The 24,254-nt window shown below is 34.9% G+C and overlaps 1 protein-coding gene across 1 annotated transcript; it reads right to left on the reverse strand.

Moving 5' to 3' along the window:
• Nucleotides 1-22,578: 22,578 nt before the first annotated feature.
• LOC145122422 (uncharacterized) lies at nucleotides 22,579-23,932 on the reverse strand. The gene is made up of 4 exons (XM_079058026.1): nucleotides 23,789-23,932; nucleotides 23,367-23,689; nucleotides 23,028-23,275; nucleotides 22,579-22,958 (listed from the first exon to the last, which is right to left on the reverse strand). The coding sequence occupies exons 1-4, from the start codon at nucleotides 23,930-23,932 to the stop codon at nucleotides 22,579-22,581; spliced, it is 1,095 nt and encodes a 364-aa protein (XP_078914152.1).
• Nucleotides 23,933-24,254: the final 322 nt, after the last annotated feature.

The raw sequence follows: 24,254 nt of genomic DNA on the forward strand, positions 1-24,254 counted from the left end.
GCATATAGAGACACGTCTTTTACTTTTGCTATACTTTTGATGTATATAAATATGAATCAAACAGATGTAAGAGTTTTACTTAATCAATGTAATGGTTGTGTTTACTTTGATTACTATGATGCAATTTTTGTGATACTACATATGACGTCATCCACCCCCGAACGTTTCCGCCGTTCCGGTTTGGGGGTGTGACAAAAGAGGAAGAAGAAGACTGGTGACGTGAAGAAAGAAACAAGAGAGGATCAAGAGTTTAGGCTGATACCATGCATGATTTGATAAAATTCACCACAAATTGATAAATCAATCCTCAAGATACTTTTGATATCTTGGTCTTATCGTTAACAATAGTTATGCCCGTTAATGATATAAGACTTATTATAAATACCTAGTGCAATTAAGTTTGATATCGGGTAGTCTCATTCGGGATATGCGTGTGTAATTTAGGATCAGAGAGTAGAGTTATGTTCCTTGACACTTTCAGGTGTTGATGGTATGAAAATACGTACTATAGTACAAATCGTATTCCTTTTTGGATGACCACAAGTGGTGGGTCCAGATCAGGCAACTATAATGATATGTCTGATCATCTCCCAGAGTAAGATTACAACACCTGATCATTCTAAACGGTCTTGTGGATTACGTTTGTAGTGTGGGTTCATAACCCACAAACGTAGATGAATTGGGATACCATATTCATCAAATACTCTCATGGCATGAGTGCCTTTATGACTTTCACCAGCTAAGGAAGACCCTAGCAGTGTAATCAAACCTTTTCTTCTAAACGGGTTGTCTTCCTAATAATCATGGTCTAGGAACTATGAGGATCGATTGGGATGGGTATGTTAGGTATGAGGTTTTATAGATATCTAAATCGAAAATATATCTATATATTGTTTGGTAACGGTTGGTTTTGCAGGATTAAGATATATAAATTATAACATTGTGGGATTGAAATCCCTATGTATCTCACCATGTTTCCCAACCTGGCCCACTCAGTTTGTATGCATTACATGTATCAAGACTTAAGCCACTGGAACTTAATTAGGATGTTGAGTGATTAAGAGAAAGCCTGTAATGGTGTTTAGGAACATTAGGTCTTTACATTGTAACTTATATATCTGTGTTGATTATGACATCCTTAGGATTTTATTTGAGACAATCTGGTACTCAAAATATTTTTATATAACTTAGATTTTACGCAAATAAAGTATCATGATTTTTAAAGCGTAAATAAAATTTATTTTTGGTTTTGAAAATTTAGAGGATGTCATAGTTGGTATCAGAGCATTAGTTTAAGCGAACTATGAATTGTGATGGTTTCTAGACTTAAACTTAGAGCTTACGCGATAATGGTGAGGGTTGTGACTAGAATATTTTAGGTAGTATACCTAAATTAATAATAAATACACAAGCACTAGAATATTTTAGGGTATAAGACTTAACTAAGATTATGTGCTAATATATGCTAAATGTTATGTGTTATAGCATGGTTTTGGTTGCCTACCTAGAATGCTAATAATGGAGGTCTAATGTCGACCTTAGTTCGAAGGACAAAACCTTATATGTTCAGGTTCTAAATTAATGTCTTAGAATTGGCATGTAATTTTTCAGAATAATAAGGAGGATTATGCATACAAACATAACTAAAACCTTATCTATCATAATATACTCTCATCTCGATACATTGAACGCCTGCTTCGGTGTACAAAACATCATGGTGAAAACTCGTAGCGGACGGGGAAATGATAACAAAAACCGATAGCCTGAGCATGTGATTGACCATGCAGCGGTCGTCGCACCTGCACCTGAACCCATCACAATGGCAGGATTGCAAGCAATGCTAGATGAGCATATGGAGGAGGTCAAACAACTGCTCCAATGGAGTAAGAGAAAAGTTACGACACTGATTATTAAACCAGTGTTGAATGAAGTTCAGCCTGATGAAGGAAGATGTAGTAAAGTTGTAAATCAAACCGAACCACGAAGGCTTTAGAGTAACAACACCGAAAAGGAGGTTGACAAAAATGGATGCAAGTATGAGGACTTCATGACATTCCAACCACCAAGTCTCTCTGGAGAACCAACACCAACGATGTTTATGGATTGGATCAATGAAATGGAAATGGTGTTTGAATGTTGCGACTGTAGCAACAAATGGAAACCAATCTTCACAACTAGACAACTAAAGACTGGAGTATTGAATTGGTGTAAACGATTGGCTAATACCATGCCAAAAGGATAAGCAAGGAAGATTTCATGGGAGGACTTCCTTGTGCAGTTGAAAATATAATACTGCTCGGAGAGAGACCCTTTGGAGATAGGCAATGAATTCCAGAACATGAAGAAAGGAGAAATGAGCGTCAGCTAGTACGCTACAGTTTTTACTGGGAAGATGGAATTAGTTCCTTACCTGGTTCCTACTGAACTTCGGTCCAATGGTAAAATTAGCAACTACCTTGGAGGCAGCCATCCGGGTTGCTAAATCCTTTGAAGACATAGTCAAAGGTAAACCGATCAACCAGGTTAGAGTCGGAGAAAAGAGTTTTAATGAAGGATCCTCAAAATCCAAAAAAAAGAGTAGGTTTTCAAAACCTAGCCCCAACAACAAGATCCTGGGGGAAACAAAGAAGTGAAATGGTGCAAAAAATGCAGAACAAAGTATTTTGGACAATGCATAGAATATGTGGTCTGCTACAGATGTGGAAAGACGGGTCACTATTCCAACCAATGTATATCCGATCAAAGTAAGTGCTTTAAGTGTGGAGAACTAGGGAATTTGAAGAACGATTGCCCAAGGAAGGAAGAAGCTGCACGAGCATTGCAAACGACTCTTAGGGCTGTAAAGGAGGAAGCAGATGTCGCTTAGGGAGTCAATAGAAGGAAGCTACTTATCCAAGGAGTTCAAGATACGAAGTGGTCGCCCCATATAGATAGTCTTGTAATATGTAGCCTAATAGAGGCATGTAATGTAAAAAACTTTGAATATGATTGTAATCATTTTCTGAAGCTATAAATTCTCAGTTATGTTATATGTGTTAAGTTGCTATGTGATTTTCTTGGAAGGTGACTTGGAGAACTGCGAGACAATTCTTGGGATAAGTATGAGGAGGTGTGAAAGGTATTAGAGACCTATACTACCCGAGGCACATGACTCACACTTGGATCAGGAAGAGTCACAAGGTTACTAAAGCACTAGTTTGTTTCGTTTATTTATGTCATTACCATCATTCGGTGATGACTAACAAGACGATTGATATTCTGACCATAGTGGTCATTGAGTCCGATTTAAGTATAAATCTAGGAAGTAAGTTACTCGGTTATGAGGACCTTGTCCGTTGTAGTGTCCGAATTTAGTCAAAAGATTGAAGGAAAAGGTAACCAAAGCGATCGACAGAAGTATCACATCTGTCATTAGAAAGAAAGCATCCAACAACTAGAAATGCTAGATGTTATGATATGATTATATCACATTAGAATATCAAGGAAGGTATCTTCCATGCTAAGTTTGACTCAAAGAAACCTTAGTCTATCCATTACATCTTGCGATTGAAGGTCATTAGTGCATGATCATTAGGGCTGTTACGGTAGCCAAAGTAAAGACCTTACCATAAATCGAGTCCATTCTAGAAGGAGCAGAAGTCTCTAATGGAGATCGAACTTAGAATTAATAGCGGGTGCAAGATTAAGCACCACCAACAGTCAATAAGTCCAGGAGTTAGAAACTCATTTGAAAAGGCATAAGAGTTACGGTTATTACCTGGGATGGAAAGGTAACATGTATAGTCACTATACACGTAATGACCTTAAGGGGGAGATAATTGTAACGCCTGCAGATTCGGGCTACAAAATTAAAACATAATAAGCAATAAAAATGACATTTTTATAGAAGATTATTTAGGATAAATAATCTTAACCAAAGTTATAGTATACGTGACAAGGATTCTGTACATATAAAGAATTTTGAAATCCGACCTTATATGGAGAAGTTATGCTTCATCGAAGTTTCTCGATTAAACCGGCACGGTTCTGCGCATCGTAAAAAATGAAATTCTGATAGATTTTTAATTAGCCTAAATAATCTAAACGAAAGTTTCAACGTAGCAGTGCGAGCAACGAAATCTAAATTCAAATCGGTTGATTGTTAGACGAAACAATCTAAACGAGAGTCGAAGATCTCATTAAAAAGAGTATGTCGATATAAATACAGACGAGAACAGACGTCGTATGCAAAAGATATGAATTTTAAACGGAGATTAACAATCTAAGTCTTCTGAAAATAATAAATAAGAAATAAAGTGAAATTATCCGACAGAGTCTAAATGAAAGTTGTAGATCTCGTCGATAGCTACGCGTGGAAATAAAGAACGTCAAAACGGAGTTTGTATGAAGAAGTTACAAACTTTTGAAGTTTCCTAAGTGCACCTTGCACAAATAAGGCGCAACGCGCACCTTATTGAAGAAACCACGTCGCACTACAGCATGCAGGACACGTGCCATGCACTGGGAGGGCCGACCAGGCTAGAGCATGGCGCGCTTGACACAAAATCACCCTATAAATACCCTCAAAACCCCATTTAATTTCCCACACCTCTCATTGATTCCTCTCTCAATTTTTTTATTCTAGCCTAAAATTTCCTTGGTTTTTTAGATTCTAGCAAAGCCCTGAGGTCCCTGAGAGCTCAACATCTAGTAGCTAGCAGGGTGGACTTCTACTAGTATAATTTTCAGACTTTTGTCAGGAAAATCTATGTAAGTTAAGATACACTTAATATTATTATTATGTAACTTATATTTATGTTCATAGTTGTTTTTATGAACCTATAAATGAGATTTATCAGCGACTCCAAGTCAAAATACTGATTGATCTACTTACGGGGATGATGTGTAGGCTGGATTTAGTGATGTATTTAAAGTGGGATTTCCGAATAATATACTCTATATACCAAACTGGCCCTACCTTTGATATGATCGTATATGGTTATTCCTTACTTGATAGATCTTGATGTATACATTGGGACCAGTGAGGAATCTAGACTATCATTAGTCACCAGGAATATTGTACTAAGACTTAGTATAAATCATACATAAGTCACGTCAAGGGAAAAGCTAAGGTGATAGGAAAAGCTCTGCCCAAATCACCAGTCATCCACCTAAGTCAAGTGAGTGCATAGTACCTTTCATGAACATGATTTTAATACAAGTATTAAATATCAGTTAGAATGTTTATATGTGAGCTATATGCTTATTTCCTAGTTTATGTGTTAGAAATGTATTTAAGGATATACGATATACAAACCATACATGGTTCTATATATGTTAATATATATATATATATATATATATATATATATATATATATATATATATATATATATATATATATATATATATATTATCACATGAAAACAATAATAGAAATATTATTAGAGAGAAGAATAAAAGTATATTAATGCCTAAATACTTTGTGCTAAATATACACACTGAAATAGGATAAGATTGTCTAAACATAGTTGGTATTAGGAGCTTAGTAGTTATGCTTGTTAATGAGATAAGACTTATTATAAATACATAGTTCAATTAAGTTTGATATCGGGTAGTCTCATTCGAGATATGTGTGTGTAAGTTAGGAATGGAGATTAGAGTTATGTTCCTTGACAGGTGTTGATGGTATGAAAATACATACCGCAGTACAAATCGTATTCCTTTTTGGATGACCATAAAATGTGGGTCCACATCAGGTAACTATAATGGTATGTCTGGTCATCTCGCAGAGTAAGATGACAACACTTGATCATTCTAGAGAGTCTTGTGAATTACGTTGCTAGTGTGGGTTTATAACCCATAGACGTAGAGGAAATGGGATACCATAATCATCAAATACTCTGATGGTACGAGTTCCTTTATGACATTCACCACCCAAGGACGCCCCTAGCAGTGTAGTCAAGCCTTTTCTACTTAACGGTTTATCTTTCATATAATCGTGGACTAGGATATGATATGATCGATTGGGGTGGGTATGTTAGGTGTGAGGTTTTATAGATATCCAAATCAGAAATATATCTATATATTGTTTGGTAACGGTTGGTTTTGCAGGATTAAGATATATACATTATAAAAATGTGGGATTGAAATCCCTATGTATCTCACCATGTTTCCTAACCTGACCCACTTAGTTTGTATGCATCACATGTATCAAGACTTAAGCCGCTTAAATTTGATTAGGATGTTGAGTGATTAAGAGAAAGCCTGCAATGGTGAGTGATTAAGAGAAAGCCTGCAATGGTGTTCATGAGCATTAGGTCTTTATGCTGTAACTTATGTATCTATATTGATTATGAAATCCTTAGGATTTTAATTGAGAGATCTTGTACTAAAAACAATTTTATATAATTGTGATTTTCCACAAATAAAATATCATGATTTTTAAAGCGTAAAGATTTTTTTTCTGTGGTTCTGAAAATTTAGAGGATTTCATACTATTCTATATCCATTTATATGGATAATAAACTAAACCCTAACAATAATATTAATTCATTACTTCCTCCCCATGAATACAATTTGTTGTGGAAGTTTTGAACAAACTAGTAGGATAATAAACTAACCCCTGACAATAATATTAATTCATTACTTCCTCCTAATGAATACAATTTGTTGTGGAAGTTTTGAACCAACTAGTATCCAGGAAAGTAAATAAAGATGCAAGTGGAACACAATAATGTACTAATTTTTTTTTGCACTTTTTTGTTCACAATATTCTATATTCATTTCATGTATTCACAATAGTCTTAGTTCAATATCCCTAAAGCCTAACCAACGTGTTTGACTTTTTCACTTTCCCATGTAGAAAGATGATTGGTTTTAGTGTGTGTTTAGATGTATAACACGAGATTTACATTATGAAAAAAGGTTTTTTGTTTCTCAGTTAAAACATTTTAACTTGTAGTTTTAGCATAATAATCATTTTAAGCCATTTTTAAAACTCGATTATAAAACAATTTTATAGTTTTCCTATTTTTAATGTAGAAATCCAGTTTGTTAACTCATTAACAAATGTTGTATTTTATTACATTTGAAAGATTTTATAGTATTCAAGGATCCTAGAAAAATACATAAAATAACAAAAAACATAACCACACATGAAAACAACAGTAATAATTGCCTTATTCATATGCATTATTATTTTGAGCCAACACGCGGAAAAATTAGGTCTTTCTAGGGACAAGACACCCATAAGTGACGTGTCAGATCCTACTAAAATTTCCAACACCGAGTGACAGTGGGATAGACATTGCGCCAAGACTTTAATCATCATGACTCCCGTTGGTTGCCTCTGGTCTTCAAAATTATTTTTTTCTAATATATTTTCCTATCCATTTTCTATAATGTATTTTTTATATAAAAAATTACAATTACATGGGAAATTATTAAACAACATTCATGATTCATAAGATTACAAACATTTACAATTAAACTACTAAACATAACAAAGCATGTCTTATTGACACAAATTGCTATCGAATCCATACATATAATTAAGACAACACTTAAGAAAATAGTGTTGAATTAGATATTATAGCACTTATTTAAAAGTGTTGCAACATAATCAAATCAACACTTTCTGAAGTATTGCGACATATTAGTGTTGCATCAAAATTATGAAACCTTTCGGAAATAATGTTACATTAAAACTGTTACAACAATAGTAAAAGTGTTGTAACAAGATGTAACAAAACTCTTTCATAAGTGTCTCAACAATATATTTAAGCCATGGTGTTTCAAAACCATGCAAATGTTTATATTTTGATTATGATTTTCACACACTTTAATTTAGATCAATCTTTGTTTATATGTTTCAATGTCATCAACATCATATTTAATGACACAAACATATAAACACACTTCGTAATTTTATTAGTATGATTTTCATGCCAAAAAAATCCACACATAATGATAAGTGAATCAAAAATATATTGGAAAACATATTTATTATAAAATAGTTTCAAACTTATTGACATAAAATCATTTAAAACCCTGTAATCGATGTGTGTATATTATTCATAGTTTCCAGGTTGTAAGTACAATATCATACCTTAGTCGATTTCTACAAAGTAGACTTTCATAAACATATAAAAAACAACATTACAAAATAGATTTTCGTGATGGATATATGGATTTATGTTCATAGAAATTTTTAGCACAAGTAGTCATAAGAAAGGAAGATAAAATTACATCAAGTTGCTTGGATAATCTTCAAGAGTTCTAACAAGAACTCCTCTGTTATGTGTACACCCCAAAGTAATAGTAATATATCCTTGTAGTTTCTATTCACAAATCATAAAAGTAATTTTCTTTCCTATACGAAAATGTTTCTTTTCTTGGCAAGCAAGAAACCAAAATCGTAGATTTTGGACTAGGTTTGGCCAAGCGAAATAGGGAGGATATGAGACAGAATTTATGGACTAAGTCCTCAAGGGATGGACCAAAGGAAGCCTTTTATAGGCTAATCTAAATTTCTAACTTGCTAACCAAGCAATAATTTGAATTAATAGATACTTATCTATAACTAAATATATAATTATAAATTCATAATTCAAACAATGTCTAATTACAAGTTAACTCCATTACTTATTCTTTTTTATAACTAAGCCACCAAATTAATGATAAAAAAACTAGTCCCTTGTAAATTAGTTCTTTCAATTTATAACTTGTATTGTAATTTGTGTGAAACCCAATCACCCTATGCAACATTTGCAATGTTATAACTTGTTGTGTCAGTGGGCATATTTCTAATAAATGTATCTGTTAGAGGGTAGGCTATTTGTTTCTATAGAGGAAATAAACTTAATAATAGTTGGTGATATAACATACAAAGATGAATATAAACTTCACTGATGCACTCAAATTTGATTTTGTCACACCCACTAATTAAGTTGAGTATGAAGGTTATTTAGCAGGACTACATGTCTTGAAAGAAATAGGCACACAAATATCTCTATGTTTGTGGCCAATCAGATTCTTGGAATCTATCAAGCCAAGGAACCTAAAATGAAACAATACCTCAACGTGGTAAAACACTTGGCATAAAGATTTGACACTTTCACGATGAAACAAATCCTACGTACGAAAGCAAACACAATGATTCCCTTAGAAAAATGGATTCACTCTCCTTCGAACACCTAACAAAGGAGATACTTGTAGAAGTTCTTAAAAAGGAAACATTAACAAACTGAAAAAAATGACATCCAAATTGGGTAAGTTGGATACATCACAATATACTCCCAAAAGATGGCGACACAAGTAGGCAAATATGTCAAAGCCCCAAATTTTGCATCCGATTAGAAGAATCATATACAAACAAAGATATCTTAGAACATAGCTACAATGCATCGATAAAACAAATGTATACCATATCCTCAAGATAACGCATTCTGGTATCAACAGAGCCTACGTGGGTTCCCAAACTCTAACAATAATTGTCTTCCGCCTCAGAATATTGGCCGAAGGTAGACCAAAAATGCATCGGGTGCAAGCTTTTGCACACATACAAATGTTTCCATCCTCAAACATGATTAAAATAACTAACATGTGGACCAAGGAAATAACTTAGTATATCTATTTTTGGAAGCACTGAGAAGAATCAAATTCTTAGTCGTGGCAGTAGACTACTTTAACAAGAAGGTCATAGCCAAGCCACTAGCCACTATCAACAGAAGAAACTTAGACAAATTCATGTGGAAGAATATCATCACAAGGTTCAGTTTCACTCACACGTTCGAAAGCGATAATAACACATAATTTCTCAAATAAACCGATGAGATATTAAAAAAGTTCACATTTATTGCCCATTCTTAATTCAACAAGCAGCCAAAAGTCACCAATTGGAAAATATTTACCATAATGAAAAACACTTATGCACAACCACATGAGAATGGGTGGAAGAAATGTCAAGAGAACTATGTTCTTAATGCACAACACCCAGACAAACATGAATCAAACACAATTTAGACTCACATACGAGTTAAAGTTGGTCATCCTTTTCATACAAGAGTTTATGTCACAAGGAATTGTTAAATTCTCCGAAAATCACATTGAATCAAACCTAAGCACAAACCCATACCTCCTCGACGAACGACGCAACATAGACGGCTTGAGACAAGCAACATAAAAATCTCAAACAAAAAAAACATCACAACATACATGTCAAAGGCAGCTCGTGTAGGGTAAATGAGTTGGTCCTATACAAAACGAAGCCATCCACGACAAACCAGAGACAAGTTAGGCCGTTATTGGTAAGGACCGTATTAGTTCAAGGAAGCTCACTGAATGGTCTCAGTAATAGTTGAACACCTTGAAGGGAAACAAATTCCCAAAACATGGAATGTTGAAAACCTTACACTATTCTATTTCAAAAAACGAGTTGCATAACTTTTACACCTTTGTATATCGGGACAAATGTTATGTATATTTTACCCATACTAGAAGCTATATCCAACCAACTTGATACATTTACATAAAAATTAAAGTATAAACTTATATATTGTCAATTAAAAAAAGGCTACTCGTTGGTAACTACATGTCCCTTTTCATCCCATTTAAACAACAAAAGGAATGTTAGTCATATTCTAGTTAATTCATGCACTTTAAAACTTTCCATAACCTATTTATAATCCTATTCCAACAATGGCACTCAAAGAAGAGTGAGGATAAAAACTCCATTCCAATAATGAGTAAACCGACTTAGTCCTCGATGCAAATGATGTTTAGCGTAAAATGATCTCATCTCTATGATAACCGTGAAAACAAAAAAAAAACAAATAAATATTAAGTAGCATTAAAAAATGACTAAAAATATAAGCATTGTTTTTTCATTCGAAAAAAGTGTTGTTTACATAAACATAGACTTAAAAGAGGTTGCAAGTAAACCTAAAACTATTTAGCACAACTCAAGGTTACTAATCCAATCTCCTAACTCCTCAAACTCCATGTCATCAACACCCAAAAGACACATGTAGTCTTTCGGTAATTAATTCTTTCATAACAACCTTCACATCATCCCTCTTTTGATCAAACGTATGAGTGAAATATTCAAGAGGTCGCAAGTTATATTTACGTCAAAGCTCCTGGTCTTCCATACTCATGCCAGACACCATAGATGTAGAATAGAAGTGACCAATAATATCAAGAACTTCTTGTGACGAAAAATCCAGTCTACCAAGCGACGTATGTATGTACCAAATAACAAACTGAATTTCCTTTAACATACAAGAAAACGACTCATCTTAGTGGCTTTCCAAGAGAATTCTCAGGAACTCTATTCTAATTCAAATAGAAGCCGATCCTACTCATCCTCCAACTCTACCAAGCGTCCATCATGGTTGTATCTTCCGACATTATTTCTTCCTTATCTACAATCGATCACCTTAGGCGGGTGAAATGATAAGAGTGATAAGATTTGGAACACCCAACTAGGATACCCTTCCTCAGATCCGACCTGGAAACATTGAAATCCTTGTCCCTTGACATATCCTTTAAATGCTACAGAATTGGAAGGTCTGACATGGCAAGGATGAGCATGGGGAATCATTGCTAATACTAAGGGCTCGATCTAGAGCAACCACTACTGGGGTAGACAAATAGGGAACTCGGGAACGAAGACTCGAAACATTTTCCCCTCAAAGATCGACATATAAGGAGGTGTTGCATTCTCACCTTGAAACAAAAATTACAAGTCAATAATGTCATATACCTGTGGTAGTGACATATAAGGAGGTGTTGCATTCTCACCTTTCTCTTCTATGACTATATCATCACATCATCTTATTACAATTCTCCACATTAATCAATTCCCACAACTTAAAAAAATGCAAATTTCTTCGACTACTTGTAATTGTAAACATTGTTAAAAAACAACAAACACAATGGGAAAACGAAAGAATAGTGGAGATCACTCATCCTCTTCCATAATGTAGATTTGAGGAACAACATCTCTCCCTCTGCAGAAACGACTCATACCTACGATATACAAAAAGTGTGCATGGATATTTCCCACCAGGATCTTATGGCAGACAATTTGGTCCATTATCACTTTGTAATTAGGAGATAACTACGAAGGAGGATCAGAAACAATATCCTCTTCTCAACGTAGTTCACCATTATGGTGGGATGACTATTAGCAAAAGCCCAAAAGAATTGGTCCTTCCAATTCTTCACCGAAGGCCTTATCCGTATCACACATCGACCCATATTTTCCATTTAGGAGAAGCTACACCAATCCACAGTAGGAGCCAAATCGTAAAATACTGAAAGAACTCCTCCTTAGGTACAATGCTCAAGGTTAAACATAGAATCTCAAAATCCACCAAATTCCAAATAGGATTTTGATGGAGTTAATATAAATATAGGGGATGAAAATCCAACAATGTTGCATATCAATGTCGAGAGAGGAAGAAAAATACCCACCTCTAAAGCCTTAACATAAATACCCACGCTTCTTGCTAGCGTTATGTTAATGTCATCAAAAGAGCCAACCAACTCCACATCGTCTTCATCAATTGTGTCATACTGGCAAAAAATGGATGCTAGCATTCTCAACGGTAATGATGGAAGCAACATTAAGAATATGGGCGTGTTCGGAAAAATTAGCTGGTAGCGGGTAGCGGGTAGCTTGTAGCTTGTAGCGTTTTGTTAAACGCTACATGAAGTAGCATTTGGATTTGGAGCGTTTTGTTTAAACTAAACGCTAGAAGCTTGTAGTGCCGAACGAGGCTTTCTGTTTAAAACAGAGCTTTTTTTCAAACGCTAGAAGCTAGAAGCTCTCAAATGCTCACAAACGCTCTGTGCCGAACACGCTCTGTATTGGTCATCCGTTATTTTTATCAGAGAAAAGCAAGAAGGAAAGGAAGTCGTGAAGTGAATTCCAAAACCATGGGATGAAGTTAATTATAAAGAGAGAAATAGAAGGGGAACAGTTCTCCACCTTGAAAACGGAAAGAGTAATCATACCTCTTTAATGATAATCGACGCATGCCTCCTGGCACACATACCATAAGCAAAGCCAAGACACAATAGAGAAAAATTGTCTTCAACAGCCATTATGCCACATGCTTGTTCTGGCCGGACAAAGTCTGCTTAAGTACAGATTACGCATCCGAGTAGACTCTATCTTGCATTCTGAACTGGGAGGACTTAGTGGTGTATCAATCCTAACAAGATCCCATTATGGATGAAGACCTTGACTCAATCGGGTCGAGTAGTGATAAAAAAAGCCTTCTCTAGTTGAGCCAAGTGGCGACACATCTCAAGCCGACACAAGGCAAAAGTGTTAAAATATCTCGCACAACCTAACAGCTATGGAGGTGTCAGAATACCTACTTCCAATATAAAATCGTATGCCACCTACGATCAGCTTCAAAAAACATTCTACATGTACAAAAGACAAACATTGTCCCATTTTATAAACTTTATAAATACTTCATGGATAGGAGGTATTAGTAAGCCATTTGAGCTCTCAATCTTTCTCTAAATCTCCACAACACCCTCTTAAGTTATATTCCCCTAACTTGAGTGTAGGAGCGTAATCTTGGGCCACACCTCTCAAATTATGACTGCCTCAACTTTCCTTTATGATCGACAGTTCTAAGAAAAACTCTGAAGTATCAATACTACCCTCACACAATCCATTTCCGGATAACATATATATTCTCAAGAATTTGGATGAATTGGTAGATGTTTATGTACGTGTGTGATATTATTATGGAAAAATAGTTTGAATTTTCTAAAACTTATAAAAGTTTATATCTTATTTTAGAAAAGTGTCGTAGTCGTGGAAATATGTCATTTTTGTCCTCTATTGTTTGATTATTATTATTTAAAAGATAGTAGGTTTTTATTTGAAAACGATAGTCAAAATTTATTGAGTCTCGATTAATTCTATTCAATCAACACCTAATTCCATCATATTTAATTAAAAACTAATAAATTCTCACCAGTTCTTTTCGATAATTTCAACATTTATAGTAACAATCATTTCGATGATCTCAACATTTCATTTATTTTATTAACAAAGTAAACAGATTCCAAGTTGGTTTAATGGTTTTGCTTGGCATTATTTTTTAATGAATATAAGACCCAAGTTTTGCGTTTACAAACAAAAAGTATGAAGAATAACACGGTGTTCTAGCAAGCATTTTGTTTTTATAGATATGGATGATCTTGTAAGTTTCATTTTAAAGTTTTCGATTTTTATTAAACAAATTTTCATGTGAGGGTTCCGCTTAATTTGTAAAGAACTATTAAATGTGACTTGAAAACTAAATATTCAAAATAAACCTGACATCGGTTTTCAACTTGATAAATATTGTTTTTAAGCTCGTGATTCATGAATAAGAATATTTTATTTCTATCCGTAGGAATGGTGTGTCCGTGTGTATGATTTTTTACATACTTATTTTTTTGGACTGAAGATTGGTTTGTGGAAAAGACATAGGATACCAATAATGAATACATTTAATGTTTATTCAACAAAAAATGTTAAACTTAAGATTGGTAGGTGTGGGCAACATGTTAAACTATGTTATCACACCAAAAAAATATTAACTCACATGTCGTGTCATATATTGTTATAACACAAAGTGAGGAAATAGATAAAATGTTATAACACCCACTAATTTTCATGTCATCATTTTTTTTTTAATTTTTTTCAATTTTTTATTTCAGTTTATTAATTTTTTATTTTTTCATTTTGTTTGTTTTTATTATGTTTTTTTATTTATGTTATAATATTTATATAAAAAATAAGACATGCAATTTAATTAAATCCTAAATCAAACATAACATTTAAAAACTAAAAATAACATTACAAAAAAAACAAAAAACAAAACAAAACATTGAACACAAAAAAATACGATAGTCCTAATTTAAAACATAAAAACGATACAATAGTCTTAATCTAAATATTTCTTCTCGATCCTCTCATTCATCTTTCGGAACACTTGCACTTGTTGTGGTCTCATACTTTCCTCGCTAGTTTGAAAAATTGCTAAATCTTTCGTCATTTGCTCTTCCTCTACTTGCTTACGAAGGAACTCCAAGTGCTCACGTTGCACTTCAACCTTTTGTTGTGCGATTAGATTATGTTGGTCGAACTTTTCCTTCATTTCTGCCAACTATTGTGCCCTTCTCTCGGCTTCTTCCGCGTGTCATTGAACGCGCTTTGCTTTGTCGCACCCGATTGATCAACGTGTGGGGGGGGGGGGTCTCTTCGATGTCGTCGGGGATGCCATCCGTGTTGGCGTTGAGGTCGATGTTAGTTCGTGCGTCGGAAACGTCAAGCGAACTTGAATTGCGAGACCTCTTTGATTGTACCTCCGACGATGTTGGAGTTTTAATACATTTTGGATCGACTCTCACAAACTCTCATATTTTGTCATACTCTAAAACGTGACCCATTTCCACTTGATATTTCTCCCTCGCGGCTTTGAACACATCGAAATCATGCACACCACTTTGCTTTTGCGAACAAAGTTTGTTGTAGATCGCATTAAACTTGGTGCACCTACGCCTAATTGGAGTCCACTTGCCACTAAGCATATCGACATTGTGATATGTAGGTCTCTTTATAAGTGTGTGAAACTTTCCGAGCACGGCTACCCAATATCCAATTCTCCGCATATAATTTCATATAGTTGGATTTTTAGAAGTCCTGCACCACGTCACGACCAAGTTGTACTCCTCCTTCGGTTTCCACCATAGTGGAGCTTCTTCTTCACTTTTCATGATTGCTTTCCATTTCTTTTTCCCATTCCTTCTAGCTTTCTGATTAGGCGACTACCTCCCGCTTGCATTTCCTGAACCGTTTCTTGCGTTGGTTGTGGGAGTGGTGGTTATGTGGTTGTTTGTGGCATGGAAGCGAAATTATTGAAAATGTTTTGTTGAAGGTTTGAGTTTTGTTGCATGTAAGGAGATGTAGGAAATTACATTGGGGGTGAGGCGGGATTAAAAAAGTTTTCTTGAAATGGTATTTGGAATGACTTTTGAGTGTTGAGTAGGTTCATATAGCTCTCATATTATGCGAACCGCATCAAAACGAATGTGTTTGTGTTTGGTGGAGGGGTGTTCGGGTTTTGCTCCCTAGCTTGATTGAAAGAAAACGTGGTTGATTTTTGTATAAAGTGAGAGAAAGAGAAGAATGGTATAGGTAAAAAAATGAGTATATATGTGTATTTAAATGTAAAGTAAAAAATATATATTTGTGATCGTTGCAACGGGAGCCAACACTACAACCCTTAACAACATAGGTGGGGTGGTGTTCATGTGTTATGAAGCCGTGAAGGAGTTGCAACGTCGGCAGTAGCAACCCTCATGGGCCAATACCCGACGGTCTAATGGTTGTCAAACATGGCTCTCGTTTTCAGTTTCTTTCCATTTATATGCTAAATTAATTAGATATGGCGTGCATTAAATATATCATAAACTTAATAGTTTAATGAAATATCATGACACAATTATAATGTAAGATTTTTTTTCTTTGAACGAGCAATGATAATCTAAGTTAAACAAAATAGAATTGAACATGCTTGTAACACAAATTATCATCTCATCTTAATTTTCCCCGAGAAAGATTAAACCACGCAAATGCTAAAATTCCTACCTCGGCATGGATTTGAACCTCAACCCTTGGGGATCAATAAGGATGGTGAATAATATACTTTCCACATCTTAATTATTAAGGGGAGAAAATAACAAAAATAGCCAATTATCCTAATCATTTTGCGGAAAATAGCCAAAAAAATCGATATTGCAAAAATGGCCTTCAAAATCGCAGATGGGAATGGTCCATCTGCGATTTGACTATTCCATCTACGAATGTACAAGTGGCTAAAGCACAAGTGTGCTTTAGCCACTTGTACATTCGCAGGCGGATTGAATTTTTTTTTGTATATATAGGGGCTTTTCAGGGTTAAAATCGCAGATGGACTGTGTCCATCTGCGATTTACTCTGTATTCCATCTGCGAATTTGCGAATTTTCTTTAATTTTTTTTTTTAAATTTGACTATGAAATCAATTGGTTTGACTACGAAATAATGTTACTATATATATAAACTTTTGTAGAAAATTATCAGTTTAGTTGTTATTTGTTTAGGAAATTTCTCTAAAATCTCTCTAAAAAAATGATTGAATATTTGGTTTGTCTTGTAACCGGTGGGAGATGACAAGTTATTGAAACAAATCTGGAATATGTATGTCTACAGGGAGGTATTTCTAAATTTGCTTTGATATTTTCTGAGTATATTAGTTATAGTGATTTTGTATCTTTGGTGAGAAGCAAAATTGGTTTGTTAGACAAATATAGAATTAGTCTTCGTTTCCATCATCCTGAATTAAATTATTATATAGCTATAGTTGAAGATATGGATGTTAGAATGTTGATAAATGTAATCAAATGTAGTGGAGGAAGGGCTGCCAAAGTGTTTGTGGTGGTTGATGAAGTAGATGAGGTTAATGAGGGTGGTCACAGTGAAAATCAGCCGGTTGGTAATTTATGCAGCTATAAAGGGAGCAACAATCTGATAGGTACTTTCAATACTCCTAGTATACCTCAGTTTCACAGTGTTGCTGAAAATGTTAATGTTAGTTATTCACCTATTAACTATGTGGATCCTGAGAATTACAAGTATGTTGGTGATGATGATGTTGGTACATATCTTAATGATGTGGGTGGTCGTTGTGATGATGTTGCCGAACAAGAAGTTAAAGTTATGAATAGGCGTGTAGTAGATAAAAGTAAAAAGAAAAAAAAATCGAGTCAAAAAAATGAAAAAAAGCATGTTTACGGGGATTATGTTGATGTTGCTGATGTACGTTTAGATATAACCGACCTACAAAGCAATTCAGATAGAGATGAGTTGGGTGATGAAGTTAAAGCTAAGTTTCCCGATAACCTTTTTTACGGTATGCCGCCTGTACCAGCATGCCCAGTTGATATTAATGAAGATATCCCAACACAAACGGTAGACATGAATCTTCAAAAGATTGAATGTGAGAGTATATTTAAGAACAAAGAACTTTTAAAGCGGTGTATTGGTAAAAAATGTCTCCGAGAAGGCTTTCAGACGAGGACAAGTAGATCCACCAAATCAAGGTATGAAGCTGTGTGTGTTTCGAAAAATTGTTCTTGGTTACTAAGAGCAAAAGCAATTAAAAATTCTGATGGACTTTTCCAAGTGAATAAATTTGTTGATGTACACACATGTTCTTCAACAATTTTGCAACCTAATCATCGACAAGCAAACAAATATGGTTTGGGTGAATATCTTGCTGATGTTTTGGCTGAAGACTATAGTAGAGTTTATCGGGGAAAAGATATTATTAATGATATGAATGCTCAATTGAATATCAATATCTCATACCATCAGGCATGGCGTGCGAAGCAATATGCATTGTTGTTGTTAAGGGGTACGAAAGAAGATTCTTTTACCAAACTTCCGGCGTATTGTCACAATTTGGTCAAACATAATCCGGGTACGGTGACACATATTAAAACAGATGGTGATGATCGCTTTGAGTTTTTGTACGTCGCACTCGGTTGCTCGGTTAGTATTATAATATTTTATTAAATTTTTCATTTTTATTTTGGTGTATTTGAATAGATATACAATGTATTGTAGGTACGCGCTTTTGTCAAATATTGTAAACCGACCCTAGTAGTAGATGGAGCCCACCTAAAGGGCGAGTTCAAAGGTACCATGTTACTTGCAGTTACTAAGGACGGACAAAACCAAATATTACCGGTTGCATATGGTATATGCAAAAATGAGTGTACCAATTCTTGGACATGGTTTTTTCAAAAACTACGTGATTGCATAGGAAATATGCAGGAGCTTACAATTATATCTGATAGGTCTCCATCTATAGCAACATCCGTTGCCAACATTTTTCCTCACGCTCATCATGGAATATGTGGTGTCCATTTGTATTTCAACATAGTATCTAGATTCGGGAAGAGTAACACAGTGAAAGGAATTTTTTGGGAAGCTTGTAGGGCGTACACAGTTGATGCTTTTGACGCTGCCATGGATGTTATGAAAAAGACAAAACAACCAGTATGGGAGTACTTAAAAAGTATAAATCCAGAAACTTGGTCAAGGGCACACTTTAAAGGGAACCGATACAATCTTATGTCGTCCAACAGTGCGGAGTCTATAAATGCATTATCTAGACACGCACGTAAGGTGCCAATACTTATGTTGATCGATTTTTTTCGTGCAACAATGCAACAATGGTGGTTTCAAAGACGTAACTTTGCAGGTATTAAGTAAATTTTTAATATTAATGTTTTATTAATTTAATGTTATTGATCTTAACTTCTTCGTTTTGCCTGCTTTTTTAGCGGAAGCAGCAACAATACTTACCCCTTGGGCCAATGAAATTGTAAAAGAAAACAAAAAAACTTTTACTAAGTGTGATGTGCGCATGATCTCAAATACGAAATGCGAGGTCAAAAAGGGGGCGCAAAATGTGATTGTTGATTTCCAACATATGACATGTACATGTAGGCATTGGCAACTTGATGGGATACCTTGTGGTCATGTCATAAGATGTTTAACAGTGAACAATTACCAAGACTGCTCGAGGTATGCATTAAATGCTTACTTTACCGAAACATTGAGGAAAACGTATGAGGAATCAATAAATCCTTTTCCAAAGCCATCTGAATGGGATATCCCCGATGATTTGATGATTGTTAAGCCACCTATAATGGATAAACGTCAGCCAGGCAGGCCAAGAAACACAGACCGCATTCCATCCCAAGGCGAGGGTCCAATTAGAAAAGAGTGTTCTACATGTGGTCAACTAGGACACACAAGAAACAATTGTACTGGAAGGGCGTCCGGTAGTGGAGCACGTCACACAATTTCTACTACAGAAATGGCATTTAATATTGGTGGTTCAGCGAGTTGCTCACAAACCTATGACGCTGATTTTGATATAAAACAACCTTGAAATGAAGAGTTGTTAACTTATTATGTATTGTAATTTTTTTATTAAATCTTACAAGACATTGCTATGCTTTCATATTTTAGTTTAGTTTGTAGATTATAACAATTAATGAAGCTTTTATATTATAAAATTTAGTTTGCAGATTATAACAATTAAACATGTTATTTAAAAAAAACAACAAACGATCCTTTTGCAACCTAAATGATACCATTTCGTAGTCAGAGTTCTAATTCATAGTCCAACTTTGAAATGACTAGACATTAATGACAAGTCACTGCAGTAACCTGCAAAACTCTTATGTGACAAGACATAAATGACTGTTTGACATGATAAGTCACTGCAGAAAGCTGAAAATCGTAGTCCAAATGCAACCATTTCGTAGTCAAAGTTGTAATTCATAGTCCTGTATTTATTTATATAAATAGATGTTTAAGATCTAAAAACCAAACACCCAAATCACCTAAACGAAACGAACTCCCATATTTAGAAATGTCGTCGAATGCAGCAAGTTCTTCGAATGAAGTACCCGGTTCCAATTCTAAAAGGCCATGGACGACAAACGAGGTGTTGGTTCTTACACGATGCTGGCTAAGTGTTAAGGATGGTGTATCGTTACTTGCTCCCACGCATTGCCTACTAGGTGATGAATGGACTCGCATAACAACTTTGTTCAACCATGAGATGGGAGAAGGACAACAACGAGAACAATCAGATGTTGTTACTAAATGGATGGATGTAAAGGAAGAAGTGACATGGTTCAATCGAGCGTGTAATTATGCGAAAAGTACCAAACTTCGTTGTCGGGACGAAGAAGAGTTCTTGGAAGTTGTTACAAATTTTTACATCTGTGAGCGTGATGGCAGAGACTTCGAATATGAGGAAGTTTGGAAGGTTGTAAAAAATAATCAGTATTTCATGTAGACCGCTCTAATTTCCGTTAATAATAACCCATGGACTTGTTTTTTATTTTAATGCTTTGTTTGTAGTATGTCGTTGTTTTTCATGTAATTGTTGTAATGTTTGTAATGATTCATGGAATTCTTGTTAGTAATGTGTTCTAATGTATTGTGAAAACTAATGCAATGGGCATTTATTAATTGAAATTAAACATAGGAGATGCATCCAATACATACGAAATACATGAAAATAACATAGTACTCACATAATAAACTGAAATAGATTTTAAACAAACGGGATATATTTCAAAATATTCCAAGGGGCTTCAAACTGGAATTCCAACCCGTCACTTAATGACTTGTATTCCTCCTTAGCAGCTTCCAAGATGACCTCCTTAGTAGCATTTAAACGGGTGTCATCAATTTTGGTATAAAGATCGTTGAATAATAGAACTTCGGTTTTCATTTCATACCATCTTGCTAAGATGTCTAGTTTGTCACGATCGTTTCTTGTAGTCATTCGGTTTTCAGCGTTGAAAATATTGGTTAAACGGCTCCAAAACATTGGATCGTTCAACTTGCTTGTCTCGTACACATGAATATAAGCACGTGTAAGAACCAAGAACTCTTCATTGCTCCATGATATAGAACTCATTTTGATTGAAACAAAGAGAGTAAAATCTCAAAAACAATATTTGAACAGCTGTATTGGTTGTTTAGTAAACTATTTATTTAACTTAATGTCAATTTATAGTAGTTTATACACAAAATCGCAGTCCAATCTTCTAATATGTCTGCAATTCATAGTCAAAATTAACTGACGAACGCAATGTACTATACTTATAACACAACAGATCACTGTTCGAGTTGACAAGTCATCCCCGTCGAATGACAACACAATACACTGCTACTTGAGTTGACAAGCCATTGCACCGGGAAAATAAGGAGTCACTATAAATACTTGTTAATATCCATTTTAATTGTATCGTATTACTTCCCCCCTTGCAATTATGGACTCGCCTGTACCACATATATGGAGGAACGAAGAGGAGGTCGCTTTGGTTCAAGCTTGAATTATAACTGTAGAGGAGGATTTTCCACCGGGTCCCCCACAAGTTCGCGATGGATCATTTTGGTCTCGTGTCTGTCATTTGTTTCACCATTTAATGGGGCGTACTCAATATCGAAGAAGAAGAGATGTCAAAGCGAAGTTTCTGGATTTGAAAATAAAGGTGAAACAATTTCAACGTATTTATAACGAGTTGGATAATGAACATGCAAATACGGATGAAGACATTCTGCGACAGGTGTCTTTGGAACTATACCGTTTTGAATATGATGGTAGCGAGTTTACCCACTTAGATGCATAGAATCTTTTAAAGAATGTCCCTCATTTTTAAAATGCATGTTGGTTAAGTTAATTGTTTTTCGTTAGTTAAGTTGTTTGTTGTTGTATGTGTGTTTTGTTACTATTTAATAAATGTCCCTTACTTTTAATGTATGTTGTTTCCTCAATCGCTAATACATAATACGACATAAAATAAATAACTAATACATAATACGACATAAAATATAAACGGGGTACATGAATAACTAATACATAACATGACATAAAATAAAAATGGGGTACATAAATAACTAATACATAATACGACATAAAATATAAAGGGGCTACATGAATAACTACTGCATTGAGGGAGGTAACAGGACCATCGTTTCATTTGGTATTTCCCAAAGCACATGTGATGGTATAGTATTCACCAACTCAGATCCATATGCAAGTCGATACACGAAATTAGTGAACTTGTAATCAACCATTTCGTGAATGGCTTCAGACGTACGAGTTCTTAGACATGCTATAGCGTGGCCACATGGTATACCGCTTTTTTGCCATTTCCCACAACTACATACCCTTCGTTCAAGTTGTACGTTGGTGGTGGCAAAATTGTCATCGGCTTCAAATGTATCCCCATACAAACGTCTTGCCATCCAATTATAAGACTTGTTGACACGTTTTTGAACCTTACTCTCAACATAAGGGGTCAACCCACCATACAACCTCCCTGGAAAATTTGATAATTTTAGAAAAATAATAACACAAGAAAAAAACTAAATATAATAATCTCCCTTACCCGCCACTTCAGCCCGTTCACCATACTTTGATTGTATCGACGTATTGATTAACTCAATTATCGTTGTTATAGGAAACTCACGTGTGGATATAATTTGCAAAATTTCAGGGACGTCAATCGATTTAACATTGTAACGTACTTTTGGGAAAAATGCTCGTGTCCATTTTGAAATTGCTATATCGTCAAGCCAGTAAATTGGACTCCTAAGCAAGGTGCAGAAAGGTGGTTTCCTACATGCACTTTGCAACCTTTCCAGACACAAGTAAAAATCATGAACTCTATATGTATTGCATGACTTCCAAAACAACGATTCGACTTCCATCGTTATGTCCGACAGACTCACGTATTTTTCGAGCTATATCTTTAGGATAATATCCATGATACGAATCCGGGTAGGCACTCTGAACACCAAAGTCTATTTTATCACATAGGTTGCTTATGAAACCAACCTCTGTATCCTCACCTAAACAATCTTTTAACCTCATCATGAACCATCTCCATGATTCTTCACACTCTAAGGTTCCCAAACCAATTGCTAAGAGTAGGGGTTCATGATTTCCATATAAAGCCACTGCGAAGTACATTGTTGTCAGATAGCTCCCAAGAAGGGGTAAATAACCCACATATATCAACGGTATCATGCACCTAAGAAAGGTACGAATCTGCATAAAAAAACAAACATAAATTACTGATAAGTAAAGAGTACACGAGATACATTAGCAAGAAATTTTAAGTAAGTAAATAAAACTATTATGTTATACCACGCAACCTAAAGCCACAAAACAGAATTGAAAGAGGTTGGTATCCGTTTTCTTGATGGATGTGAAGGTATTAGGATTTGTTCTTTGTAGATTATGCAGGAACATTGGTAGCTGAGTAAAGCTTCTTTCGATGTAAGTACTCATTTTCACAAGCAATGAAAGTGTATTATAATCATCACACAAATACAATTTTAATTATATACAAATTGGTGTTTCTCTACAATTCATATTTCATAGTTCAACTTTTTAAATTCGTAGTCAAACCACTTCATTTCATAGTCAAACATCACTGACCGACAAGACAAGACAATGTACTTGTATGCAGTTCATAGTTCAACTTTTTAAATTCGTAGTCAAACCAGTTCATTTCATAGTCAAACATCACTGACCGACAAGACAAGACAATGTACTTGTATGTAGTTCATAGTTCAACTTTTTAAATTCGTAGTCAAACCAGTTCATTTCA

Source organism: Lactuca virosa, chromosome 6, assembly GCF_052849685.1.
Source record: "Lactuca virosa cultivar CGN04683 chromosome 6, Lactuca_virosa_CGN04683_v6, whole genome shotgun sequence".
NCBI lineage: Eukaryota > Viridiplantae > Streptophyta > Magnoliopsida > Asterales > Asteraceae > Lactuca > Lactuca virosa.